This window comes from Columba livia, chromosome 1 (genome assembly GCF_036013475.1).
Source record: "Columba livia isolate bColLiv1 breed racing homer chromosome 1, bColLiv1.pat.W.v2, whole genome shotgun sequence".
NCBI lineage: Eukaryota > Metazoa > Chordata > Aves > Columbiformes > Columbidae > Columba > Columba livia.
In genome coordinates this window covers 105980216-105992895 of record NC_088602.1, presented here as the reverse complement: position 1 = coordinate 105992895, position 12680 = coordinate 105980216, and the positions used below count along the sequence as shown (strand labels likewise).

General features: G+C 37.1%; 1 protein-coding gene across 6 annotated transcripts in view; it reads right to left on the bottom strand.

Annotated features, from left to right (window-relative positions):
- Nucleotides 1–12680, bottom strand: part of APOO (apolipoprotein O) — a 50972-nt gene that overhangs the window by 24728 nt on the left and 13564 nt on the right. For all 6 annotated transcript variants that reach the window (XM_005503723.3, XM_065071129.1, XM_065071122.1 and 3 more), the window contains 2 exons: nt 11795–11886; nt 5557–5664 (listed from right to left, as the gene is read on the bottom strand). In XM_005503723.3, coding sequence (XP_005503780.1) covers nt 5557–5664; nt 11795–11886 — 200 coding nt within the window. The remainder of the gene's footprint in view (nt 1–5556; nt 5665–11794; nt 11887–12680) is intronic.

Genomic DNA, 12680 nt, shown 5'->3' with positions numbered 1-12680 from the left:
AGAGAAAAATGCCCCAAACCTACCTATCCTAATATCAAAAATACAAATGTGGGGTGGCTTTTTTCTCACGTGACAGCCTACCCAGATGCAGAAGTTAGTTTCTGATTTTCTCTCTGAGAAAGTCTTGCAGACAGCCAGGCCTTTTTACACTGGCACCTAACCTCAGAAACTATAACTCCAAAGGCAGGTATACGCCTCTCTTAGGCTTCTGGAAAACTCTTGAAAGGCAGAGTCTGGCCACCAGGGAAAAAACAGCTGCAAAAGAAAAACAATGGCTCATCTGTGCTCCCAGATTAATAATTTACCTTTTCTTCTGTTCTCTTTTGTTTGCAATGTATTGCTCAGAATAGAGAGAATGTCACTGGTTTACTTTAACTCATCCTCCCCTAGTCAATAACTTATTCTCTGTCTTCTATTTTTAACTGAGCTTGAACTTAGCTCCCTCAGAAATATGAAGGACATTAAAAAATATTACTCTTAAGTTGCCCTAAAAAGCTTAACTTTTTGTGGAGTAGATTCTGTCTTTCCTACCTCATGTAAACATTTAAATTCACCACAGCCCAAACTAAGGGTCCAATCCAAAAGAAGTAGTAATTTTTACAAGTTTTAGTCTGTTGTTGTTCTTGCTACCAAACAATAAAAAGAGTGTATGACAGCAAACATTATTTTCTGTCAGAAGTAGAGGTTTATCTTTTACTTCAGATGACCTAACTGTTGCTTATCTGTTCAGAAGCTACTGAAAATAAGCCTTACAAGCATTTATTCACTGTAGAAAGAAGCTCAGCTTTTTATGTTGATGCTCAAAATGCAAGTGACTTAAAAATTCTTCTCCGTTTGACACAGTTACAATCTCTGATGCTGATGGTAAAGCTGCTCTAGTCAACACACTGACAACACAACTTCCACCAGGGCTTTCAGGTGAGGAAAGTTCAGGTCCACAATTTCCTTGATACTCGTTCCAAGCAAGCACAAGAAACAAGTACACAAAGCCAAGCAGTCTTTGCACTTGGAAGCGCTCTATCACTAGCTAGCACTTAATAAAAATACCCAGATATAGCCATATAGATATCTTCTAAGATATTTATATATTTTTATATGTATAATAAAAATATATAGGTTTAAAAATATAGATATAAAAAACTGGTATTGCTAAGTCACAGATAGTGTCTATCAACAGACCATGCAGGAATGAAAACCAAACAATAAGTCACAAGAGTTTCTCTCAATCTCTGAAGCTGTTTGAACAATCAAATGACAGACAGGAAAAAAAACAAAACAAATCAAAACAATTTTATCAGTTTTCTATAAGATGTTATTACCAATTGGACCAAAGTGGGAAAGCACACACACATGAAGAACAAGGCCTGAAGAGGATGGTCCTCTCAGAGCTCTTGTGCTGCTATAGTTTTTCATATCTTGGCCACTTCAGTAAAAACAAGTGCCAAATTCAGTGTCAGTGGAAGAGAGAGAATCCAGAATAGCTAAAAATACAGCAAAAGTCTTCAAGTGGTATAAAGACAAGACAAAGTGGGAAAGAACTTAAGAAAACTGTTTTTCTATGTGTTTCAGTACGTATCAGCTCACTGTCTGGAACAAAACCTGGATTTAAGCGACTTGGAGCAGTAACACATGTCCTTCTTGAAGACAGTCACATTAGTATGGGAGCTAACAATCCTATAGCACAATACAACAGTGCAACTTAGGGAAGTATTGAAACCAGAGTCAGAAGAGGAAGGGCAAAAAGGCAGCATTTCAGGAAAATAAACATCAAATGAGCTAACAAACAGGAGCTGTTTGTTAAAAACTTATAGGTGGTAAGTTCAGAACTGTGGCTCTGAAATCCTGGTCTTTAAGCAGTTTTCTGTAAAAGAATTTATAATCCTTTGTATAGAAAACCATAGTCCTTAAATTTAAGCTGTTGCACAAAATCCTCAAGCGGCTATGGTTTGTCCATCCCTCTGACCTATGGACAGGTATTAAAGATGATAAAATCAGACAGTATTAAACACACTGCTGTGAGCTGGGGGAAGAAACAAATAAAAAAGAAGCTACAATTCACTGCCTTAACAGTTCAGCTAGTTCAACGCTTTTGTAAGCACTAGAAGGCAAAAAAGTGTAGAAGAAATGTAAAAAAATATTATCTTACATGAACTACAATATTATTGAGCAGAGCAGAGGGACCAGTTACTCACAAAGATTAGCTAAAGGCAACATAGGATATTAGCATTTGTAATTGCAAAGCACCAGTCGTCAAAGTTTGATGCTGCCTAAGGCTACTCAAAAATATTTCAAGTGCATTACTCTAAAAAAACTGCATGTTGGTATGATTCTCTACAAATTTTGCACACTAAGTTTAAGATAAACAAAGTCTGAGGGACATGTGTTTATTTTTCTATCACCTCCCCTAAGGATTTCCACCTTGATAATATAAATGCTAATACTAATTCCACTGATTTTTGTGGAATTACTTCTTGTGAGTAAAGGTCACTCAAATAAGCAAAAGATTTTTCAGAAGATAAAACCCTTAAAGTATACTTGTCCTCCAAACAAGATGGTTACATTTCTTCTACCATATCTTCTACCTGGGGAAAGTAGAAAAGTTGTGTACTTTATTATGTCAAGATAAAGTGTACAGAAGCTGAATAACTACTCCTGCTGTCCCTTATGAGGGGGAAAAAAAAAGTGCACACTGATTTTTACTTATGGTACTTGTGTAGTTTTAGCAGAGGGCTTTCACCCTGTCATCCTGACCAGCTGGCTCCATCCACACGCCAGCTTCAGGGTAGCAGAATGCTGCACTGTAAACGGCGTATTCAAAACCTTATGAGACAGACTTGCTGTACAGAGGGGCTCCAGCCACAGTGTTTTGAAATGTAGCAGCAGAAGGTCCTGGAATTAATCATTCTTGGCAGAACTTCAATTTCAGTTGATATGACCTCAATTTGGCACAGGTTTTTGTTTCATAAAACCTTCAGAAAATTAACATACCACATCTATTTTAATGACATGTTGCTGCACAAAGATGAAGTTACGCGCAGCTGTGGTACCTTTAACTATCAAATTACGAGGAACACACCAAATTAACACAAGCCAAGAAGAGCCACCCATATACTGCTTGACTGTTTGCAATAATCATTTGTGTAGCAACAGAAAAATGCTGGAGTCAATGTCACAAAAACAAAAATAATCATATCTTTTGCTCTGGCATGGTTCCACAAAGTGGGTTACATCTGCTGCAACACCAACTCAAGAATAACATGTACATTTGTCTTCACTTGTTTAAGAAATCTAGCTGCCTAGTATGACAATAAGAAATATACAAAATCAACCCAATTCTTTCACAGGGCTGTCAAATTAAGATAGAAGTCCCAGAATCTATCCTAGAAAGCTTTGCCAATTTTAATATATGATAGTTGAAAGCACTTGTTTTCTTCCATGACACTTCTGTATCAGTAAAAGCTCCAATAAAAATGCAACTTTATGTTTACTTACGACGGAAATTCTTTTGCTGGAAAAGATGATACTGATTCGGTGCATCTGTCTGTTTGAACAAAAGGTACTTTTTTGCATTAGTACAATCACACAGACAAACAAGTTTTCCTAGGGTAGACTTCTCACGTCTCCTGTCAGGCACACAATGGTGCTCATACATATCAAAAAAGGTAGAGGTTTTCATTGTTAACTGTGTCTGAGCATATCCTGATAGACCATCATAGCACTATCTTTAAAACAAACAATTAAACGAAAACAACAACAAAAAACCCGACCCTACCTCTCCAAAATTCTCAGCTATGTAATTTTATACTGCTTCAGCCACACAGACTAAAGGAAGTGTCAGAGCAGACTTCTTCCATTATAAATACTTTTCAGTCCACATTCTAGTGATTTCAAAAGCATGTGACTTTTTGCAACTGCTGTTCAGCTTCTCCAGAGACCAGGGAGACAATACCCTCTCTTTAACAACTTCAGAGGACAAACAAACACTGAGGCTGTATACTCCAGTGGCAGTAGATCACTGAATAGCTTCGATGCAGGCAATTTTATCAAGTGCACAGTGCTTCTTCATTTGAGTCACAGATTTTTGTATCTTGCCTAATCCATGAAGTTAAATAGCAACAGTTAACACTATCTGATCAAGTGGATGAACCTTAGGAGGAAACCCCTCAACGGCACTTCACTCCTTTGTGCAAATAACATGTTTTGGCTACTAAGGGGTGTGATCTAAAGATTCTGCAAGGAGGAAGAGAAAGAAGTGTGTTTACTTAGTGGTCTCTGCAATTTGGCATGTGCTTGTTTTTCTGCTGAGGTAGCAAGTGCTTGAATAAGCCTTATAATAAGATGAAAGCTTCAAAAGTTTTTGCCTTCCAATAACAACCACATGTTTCCTTTTGAAAGCCCAGAACATAATAAAATAAAAAGCTCAGCTAATTTTTACTGATGCTGTCGGTTTGCCTTTCTGAAATATTTTAACATTGCCTATTTTTCTAAGATACTTTTTGACAGCCTAGGTTTTAGGAAAGGTACAGTATGATTAACCTTTATTTATTCAAAGAGCTGCACACGTGCATTTACTGAAGCACCCATGGCCAAGACAGGGACGAGTATCCACTCCCATAAGACTCAGCAACTCACAGGATACATAACCATTTCTCCAGTCCAGCTTGTTTGGAACTAGTCCACACCTAGACCTACCTAACGAACTCAGCTGCATACCTTCAGTCAATTCAAGTACAACTGCCCCTCCAACACTTCTCTCACTCAGTGGCTATCCCCCTTATGTCTTAGGGCTAAAAATACCATGTTCTGGTCAGGTAGGACTTCTGGTTTACAACCCAGAAGCTACACATCATTGTCAGCCTAGTCTGAACTGATACCATATTGTGAGCTGTGGCTCAATCACGAGGTCCACAGTAGAAGACCAAGTCTTTCTGCTTGTTCAAAGTTGTTTTCTAATAATCTGTTAGTTTTGCCACACTACATCAAACAGCAAAAATAAGAGATGGGAAGCAGTCTGCAGCCAGCGCAGCAGTTTGTATCAAGGGAACAAGCACAACTGCTTAGAGAACAGGAATTAAAGATGCAGTGAGTTCAGAAGTGGATTTAAAACTACAGAAGCTTTACATAACACACCTGAACTTTTCTTTCTTTAAGCAGCAGTTTAAAAAATTCCCTAAAAATCTTACATGCTCTCCCTGGCACACATTTAACCAGCTCACTGAGCCATCTACATACATTTCCTCGAAGTCAGTTTGCCTGTCTCTATCAGATGTACAACAACAAAGACAGCTTGCTCCTGTGGGATTACAGAAATGTCTAGTAGATAAAAAACAAAAACATCATTAAGATACTTAACTCCAGAAGCTCCAGGCAGGTTATAAATTATGATCAAGACATTACATAATGTAATGATTCATTAAAACAAGTTCCCATTTTTTCACAAGTCAGTGCTAATCTTCAACTAATACAATTAATCAATCATATCACACCTATTTAGAAACTTGGAAGCATTTTGTAGAATGCATCATGTATTTGAATCAAGTTCCTAAGACCTTTTACCTTATCACTTTTTTTCCCCGGTTTCTTCTTCTTAGGGCTGTCCTTCCAAAGAGATTCTACAGCAATATATCCCTGAAGACTCCAGTCATACAGCTGTGTACCAGCAACCTTTGAAACAAAAGAGATTAGAAAGCACAAACTTAACAATCTGGGAAATATTATTTTCCTTAGTGTTTAAGTGGAAGAAGTCTCAAAACACAAGATCTTTAACATCTTCCTGTTCAACCTCAGGGTGTACACCACTAATAAACATCTTAGGGAAAAAAAAAAAATTACACAAGGAACAAGAAGGGCCAACTCACTAAAAAACTGTTTGAAGACTACCTGAAAACATTGTATAAAGAGGGGTAGAACGATGCTGCATAGAAACAATTCTGGTTTTCTTAATATTTGATGTTTAGATTTAACATAAGCAAATTATTTCTTAATTTGACCATAATAATTTAAAAAAAAAATCCCCCTTAGTTTGCCACTATTTTGCAATTTTACATTTTTACCGCTTTGACAAAACAGTAAAAGTACCCCTTTGTTTCTTTTTATTTACTATTTAGAAGAAAGACCTAATTTGCTGATAAGTGGCTGTCATGAATAACCAGCTGTCAATTCTTAAAACAGAAGGCGCCTAGGAAAGACTGCCTTTGCCATATTACACTGACAGGTAATTTTACAACAGGAAAAATCCTTAAGTCTAATAAAAACAGTATCTCCTACCCCTTACACAATACAGAACTGTAACATCCATAGCATCCTTTAAAACTCAAGAGTGATAGGTTTTTACAGCTCAGTTCAGTACTCACTTTCATATCACTATCAGTTTTCTTACAAATAAAGAACAGCAGAAGTGAACATTTTGCCCAAACAACCAGCTATTAAATTTTTAAAAAACTTACAAAATAAAGAAACAAGAAGGTATTACTTTATGTCCCACAACAGGTAAAGCTGGAAAACCAAAACTATGAGAACAGGGCAAGCATAAATGATCCTTCTGAAACAGTTTTCTGATGTTTCTGAAAGTTTCTGAATTATTTAAGTTTCTTCCAGTCTCCAACAATTTGCTGCTCAGAGATTTCCTGAGCCAGAGGTGATTTTTATGTGTACAATTCCCAAGGAATTTCCCTCCTACGAACTTGTTGCCCCTCCCCTAACATCCACAAGACCCAGTGCCAAGAAGCTCCAGTGCTGGGTGCACTCGGTGCAAAGAACCTCTTCCCTTTGTTTGTCTGAACAGAGTTAACTACACCAGGTACATACCGCAATGGTAAGGGATGTGCTTCTGGGCACACTATCTTACAGAAGAGTCTATTTAATAATTACAATTAAAAGAAAAAAAACCAAATGAGCATCTAAATTTCCAAGTCAAAACTAAATCCAAAACATAAACTGTTCTAAATACAAGGAGCTAGCATATTTGTCACCACATTTGACAATTACAGTTGTACTTTGGTTTTAAACAAGTCAGTATGATGCGCTGTGTTTTCTCTATATTTGAAGGTGATCAAGGTCATCAGCAAAAAGTACACCAACTGTTACAAGGATGAATGTGTCAAATCTCCAAAAGCCCACAATTCAAACATAACAGGTAGACAGTTATCTTCTTTTTCAGTATCAAGAGTGTTCATTTTCAAGTACTTCAACAAATTAGTTCTGAAAGTCAGAGGAGCCTGAAAGATAGCGTGATCAGCTGTGCAAGCCATACAAACCTACCATGACCAAAAAATAACCACAAAAAAAACAAAGGGCTTTTTTTGTCTGCAATGTTACTAAGGTCAAAGCTATCAACACAAAATGAGTAACAAAACAACTATCCATAAGCCATTTTTTGTTCCTGCTTAAAAATACTCCCTTAAAATACTTTAAATCACTCTAAACACTTAACAGTGAAAACCTAAAAATATTATTATGGGAGTTATATGATCAAATGAATTATGACTTGCACTAAATGAGAAACTGGTCATTCACACTGCTGGACTGAAGTAGCATCACAAAGTACAGTAGCCCAGATAGTTCACTCTGCCAGAGTTAACCAATGTTTCAACACTGTACACACGTCCCAAGAGCTGGGACCCAAACACACCTTCACAGTTTGCCTGAGTTCATAGAATGATAGAATGTCCTGAGTTGGAAGGGACTCACAAGGATCATCGAGTCCAACTCCTGTACCTGCATATGACAACCCCACAGTTCACACCATGTGTCTGAGGGCATTGTCCAGTCTCTTCTTGAACACTGTCAGGCTTGGGGCCATGACACCTCCCTGGGGAGCCTGTTCCAGTGCTCCAGCACCCTCTGGGGGAAGAACCTGTTCCTAATGTCCAACCTAAACCTCTCCTGGCACATCCCTTGGGTTCTGTCACTGGTCACCAGAGAGAAGACATGAGTGCCTGCTCCTCCTCTTCTGCTTGTGAGGAAGCTGTAGCCGCCATGAGGTCTCACCTCAGTCTCCTCTTCTCCAGGCTGAACAAACCAAGTGATTTCAGCCACTCCTCATACAGCTTCCCCTCCAAACCCTTCACCAACTCAGTAGCTTCTGGACACTCTCCAGTAGCTTCACATCCTTTTTATCTTGAGGTGCCTGAAACTGCACACAGTGCTCCAGATGAGGCTGCATCAGTGCAGAGCAAAGCAGGACAATCACCTCTCTCGCTCATCTGGCATTGAAAAATGCAGTTCTAGATAGACTGCAAGCTGCAAGTTACAGGGTCAACAGGAGCATAGCCAAGAAATTCTGATAACTACCCAATGCATCCTCTCATGAACACAACACTAGAGTCATAGAATTACTTTGGTTGGACAAGACCTTTAAGATCATAGAGTCTCACTGTTAATCCAGCACTGCCAAGTCCACCTCTAAACCATGTCCCTAAGAACCTCATGCATTAGCTTTGTGTTTTGTACCTCTCTCACGGAACAGCTGAAGAAGCAGGTGGGTGCTGCAGTTGCCACCACTACTCTTGCGAGCAGCAGTTCCAACCAGGAAAAGTAAAAAGGTACAATCATAATACAAACAGTTCATTCAGTTGTTCAGAGCATTCATTCCAACATTCATACAAAGAGTTCCTTTCAAAGAGGGACAAGTTTTTCCATTCAGTCATCTGGAATTCTAATTTCTGGAAGATAACAATTTCCAGCTTGTTTGTGTTAAATTACAAGAAGCTACAATGCCACCTCTGTTCAATGCAACACTAAGCAAGTTTGTATGTGAAAATTTAAACAGGTTCAAAAGTCAGACTGAGTGGTTCTCAAGCATGACTCTGAAATAGTTCTGAAGTGACCTTGGGCCACAAACACCCGTGCTAGGTGCTACTAGGGTAGCCTCAGCAACCCCAAAGGCCTAACTGCACGTGAACAAGCTCCCATATTTTAATTCCGCATAGGACCATAACCATATAATATTGACTGTACTGCATGTGACAGGTCAAGACTATCAAGCAGAATTGTGGTTACTGAGTTGATCTACACTGCATGCTGAGAAGCTAAACTGAGAATCTGCTGGCTTTTCGACATTTATATTGTTAACAAAGTAGTCCAAGTGCACCTTCATAAGCATTTAATTCTGTAGGAGACATGGACCAAGTGACTGCAACTCCTTTTCAACCCAGAGTTTCTGTAATTGTGTCATGCTCTCAGTTGTGCCAGTAAAACTGTTTATGGCTTATGGACTGAACTGGGCAAAGGCCAAGGTACAAGTTGAGAAGACTTACAAATAATCTAGTTTCTTATCAAGGAAATAAACTTATGCATTAGGAAGCTTTTAATTCTCTGAAGAAGGTAAGCATAACATACACTAGTTTAGGAAATTTGAGAAGTTCCAATAACAAGGAACAAAAATTCATTCTAATGATAAAGAGACTCATTTAAGAAACTTCATAATGGATTTTTTTTTTCAGATGGAAGTGAAGCGACAGTAAATATAAAATATTTTAGAACACTGTGATTACCTAGAAAGCAATACAGTTCAAAACCACTAATGTTTCACCAGAACAAAATAAACTTCAGTATTAAATTCCATTCCCTTACCACACATACAGTCTGACCATTTGTTCAAAGTTATACAAATTAAAGTAATAGTAGAAATGAGGAAACAAATCCCTTACAAATTTTTGATTTATTAAAATAATTACTAAAGCAGGAAAAAAAAAAGTAGTCTGTACATTTCTTCCATCTCCAGTTAGATGAAGTGTCTGAAAACTATCACGAATGATCAACTCTGTTGCTGTAACTTCACTTGGCAACTCATACATTTTAATTTAAGAAAAAAGTTTTCTTCCAGACAGATGGATCAAGTGTTGTACCTCAACTGCAAATATATTTTGCTGTGACCGTTTGCAGCTTTTCAATGGTAAGTCTTTAATAAAGGTGGGAAGGATTTAAAAGCACACTCAAAACCTTTCCAGTTTTTTAAAGTGTGGTCAAATCCAAAAGTTTACCAAATTAAGGGAACTATACCACTGTAAGTGAAAAAGCAATGATTAAGTACTCAAATGTGGAAGAAAAATAAAAATAAAGAATAAATTATTAAAAATTTAGATTTATTTTCCAGAATATTTCCTATACTGTTCCATTAACTTGGCAAGTGAGCTTTGCACTGCCAGCATCACTTTCTAGGCTTACAGAAATTTTCTGAAAGGCCTATTAAACATTTCCAAATAATTATGAGAGAGGAAAGTGCTTCGAATTTCTGATTAAAGCATAAAAATTATGGATAGTAAGACCTGACATGATTAAAACTTTGCTTCTTTAAGAACAGAAAAAGTGCAAGAGATTGGAGGAACCAAAACAGTATCTAGGATACTACGCTCTTCACAGAAGCTTCTAAACTCTTATGTCTAGTGTCCTCACCAAGTCAACAAAGCTAAACCTATCCCAATCAAGTTTCAGGCTCATGGTCTCATATCAGATTTCTTGTTACAGTCAAACTAAGAACTGTGAATTAATCAAAGGGCAATCATGCACTTCAAAGTTTTCATAAAATAAACAAGATATTGTGAAGCTGTTAGTAGCAAATCCATAGTTAAGGCTGAACTGAGCTTCTTTAAAAACAATAACATCAGTTTGAACACCGTTCAATCACTTTCCACTTCCCTGTCAGAAGGCAACTAGAATTTCAATTCAGATTCCCACATAAATCTCTATGATTCTTAAATTTTAATGATTTTTTTTTTCTTGCCACTGGCATAATTTCTACTCCCTGAGAATGAATCTACAGAGCTATCTGTATTTAGAATATTTGAATCCTGAAAGCACTAGAGAAAAGATTCTATCAAAGATCAGGGTATCACCATGCTGGCAGAGTTCAAACACAGGCTGTTTGACACTCCCAAAGTCAATGACCTTTCTGTTTACAAGGATCATAAGTTCTTGAAAATACAGTATTTTCATCCTAACGTGTCAGTGTCATTCTTAAGTCACCAATAACTGGATGGCAAATTTACCAGAGCCTGAAACATAAAGTATTTCTGACACACTAAAATATGTGCACTGTGAGTGGTCAAAGGCTGGATTTGAAAAAGAATGTAGTGGAGAACTGAGGATCTGCCAGTATGATTAAGTGTGGCCAGAAAGGCATGTGACCTGACATCAGCAGTGGCTCTAAGCAATTGTCTGGGCTCTTCAGTTCTTTCTTTCAGAGGAAACCCACTTAAGAAGCATGTTAGCTTACAGTTGCTTATGTGCCTGAAACAACAAACACATAAACAGAAAAGGTATCCAATAAGCAGCAGAATTCTTACCCCATTCCAGAAAGTGCATACTGTCTTTCTCAAAACTCCATCCAGCAAAAAGCAGAAAACTTCAATAACAATGTTTATCTCAAAGTGTATTTCCTATGATTTTTCTATAGAATCTCTTTTTTATTTTTTAGCTTTCTTTCAAATGCTGTTTTCATTTGCTATCAAGATATTTCAAGCTTCCTTAGTATTGTAAGTAAACACACAATCTGCACTTACTAAGCATGTTTATATTAGTTTATAGTTAACTTGCGGTTAGAGATTCAGGAACAAAATTTTGTTCCTCAAATTGAAGATGCTACTGCAGACATTAGAAAAAAGTCACTAAATGAAACATAATATCTGACCGTTCTTCAGCCTAGGCTTGATGTTCTTTGACAAAATCACTATCATTTTGTTAAGTGCCAAGCACACTGCCAGGGCTTTTAAAAATGGATTACCGGTTAATTTGAAGGTAGGAGGTAATAATTAAAGTAAAAGACACTTCCCCAAAGAAAGGTATCATCACTGACCTTTGCAATAGAAACGGCTTGCTGAGGGTAATACATGGAGGCACCAATACCCATGAGACCTGTGGGATATACTAACTTCTTTATTTTTGAGCCTGTTTCATAAAAACAATACAAACAAAAAAAACCACAAAAAATTATTAGAGTACATGCTAACCAAAATAGTGGAATGGCCCTACCCTATTATTTATAATCAAAACTATTTTATTAAATACAGTTCAGCATATTTTCTGTTCAGTTGTACTAGTTTCTTAATAAACGTGATGATTCCGATCAATAATTATTCTTAACCTTTTAAAGAGATTACTTCTATTAACATCTTTCCAAAGTGAAAATTACCTTACAACTACATTTATTGCAGTAATAACGAATAATACTGAATAATGAAGTAAAAGACACAATTAAGAGATACTTAAGAGAATTATACCAACTGATACTCTGTTCTAAACCAAAAGGAAAAACTGGGGCAAAGAAAGGTTAGGATAGCATTCTTTTGATACATCAAACAAAACAAGAGATGCTCCAATACCCATTTCATAAGTTACCTTGACTCACAAATATTGATTCCTCCACAATGAATATTTTTTCTTAATTCACTTTAGTGATTTGCAAAGCATTTGAAAGTACTTTTAAACTAAAGTACTTACAATTATGCTGTATACCTGTTGCTCAGTCCCCAAGTAAATTCTGAACATTTTAATCAACTTGAACTCTCTATTCAATTATGTAAGTCTAAAACCATTTAACTGCCTGAAAAGTTCATCGTCTTATCACAGCTGGCCACAGGTCATGTAACCTGGCTGGCCAGTGACAAAATGCATCACTGAATCAGTTCCAGGGCATGCTGCAGATTATCCAGGCAGAAAGGAACAAAGAAGGGAGCAGCTAA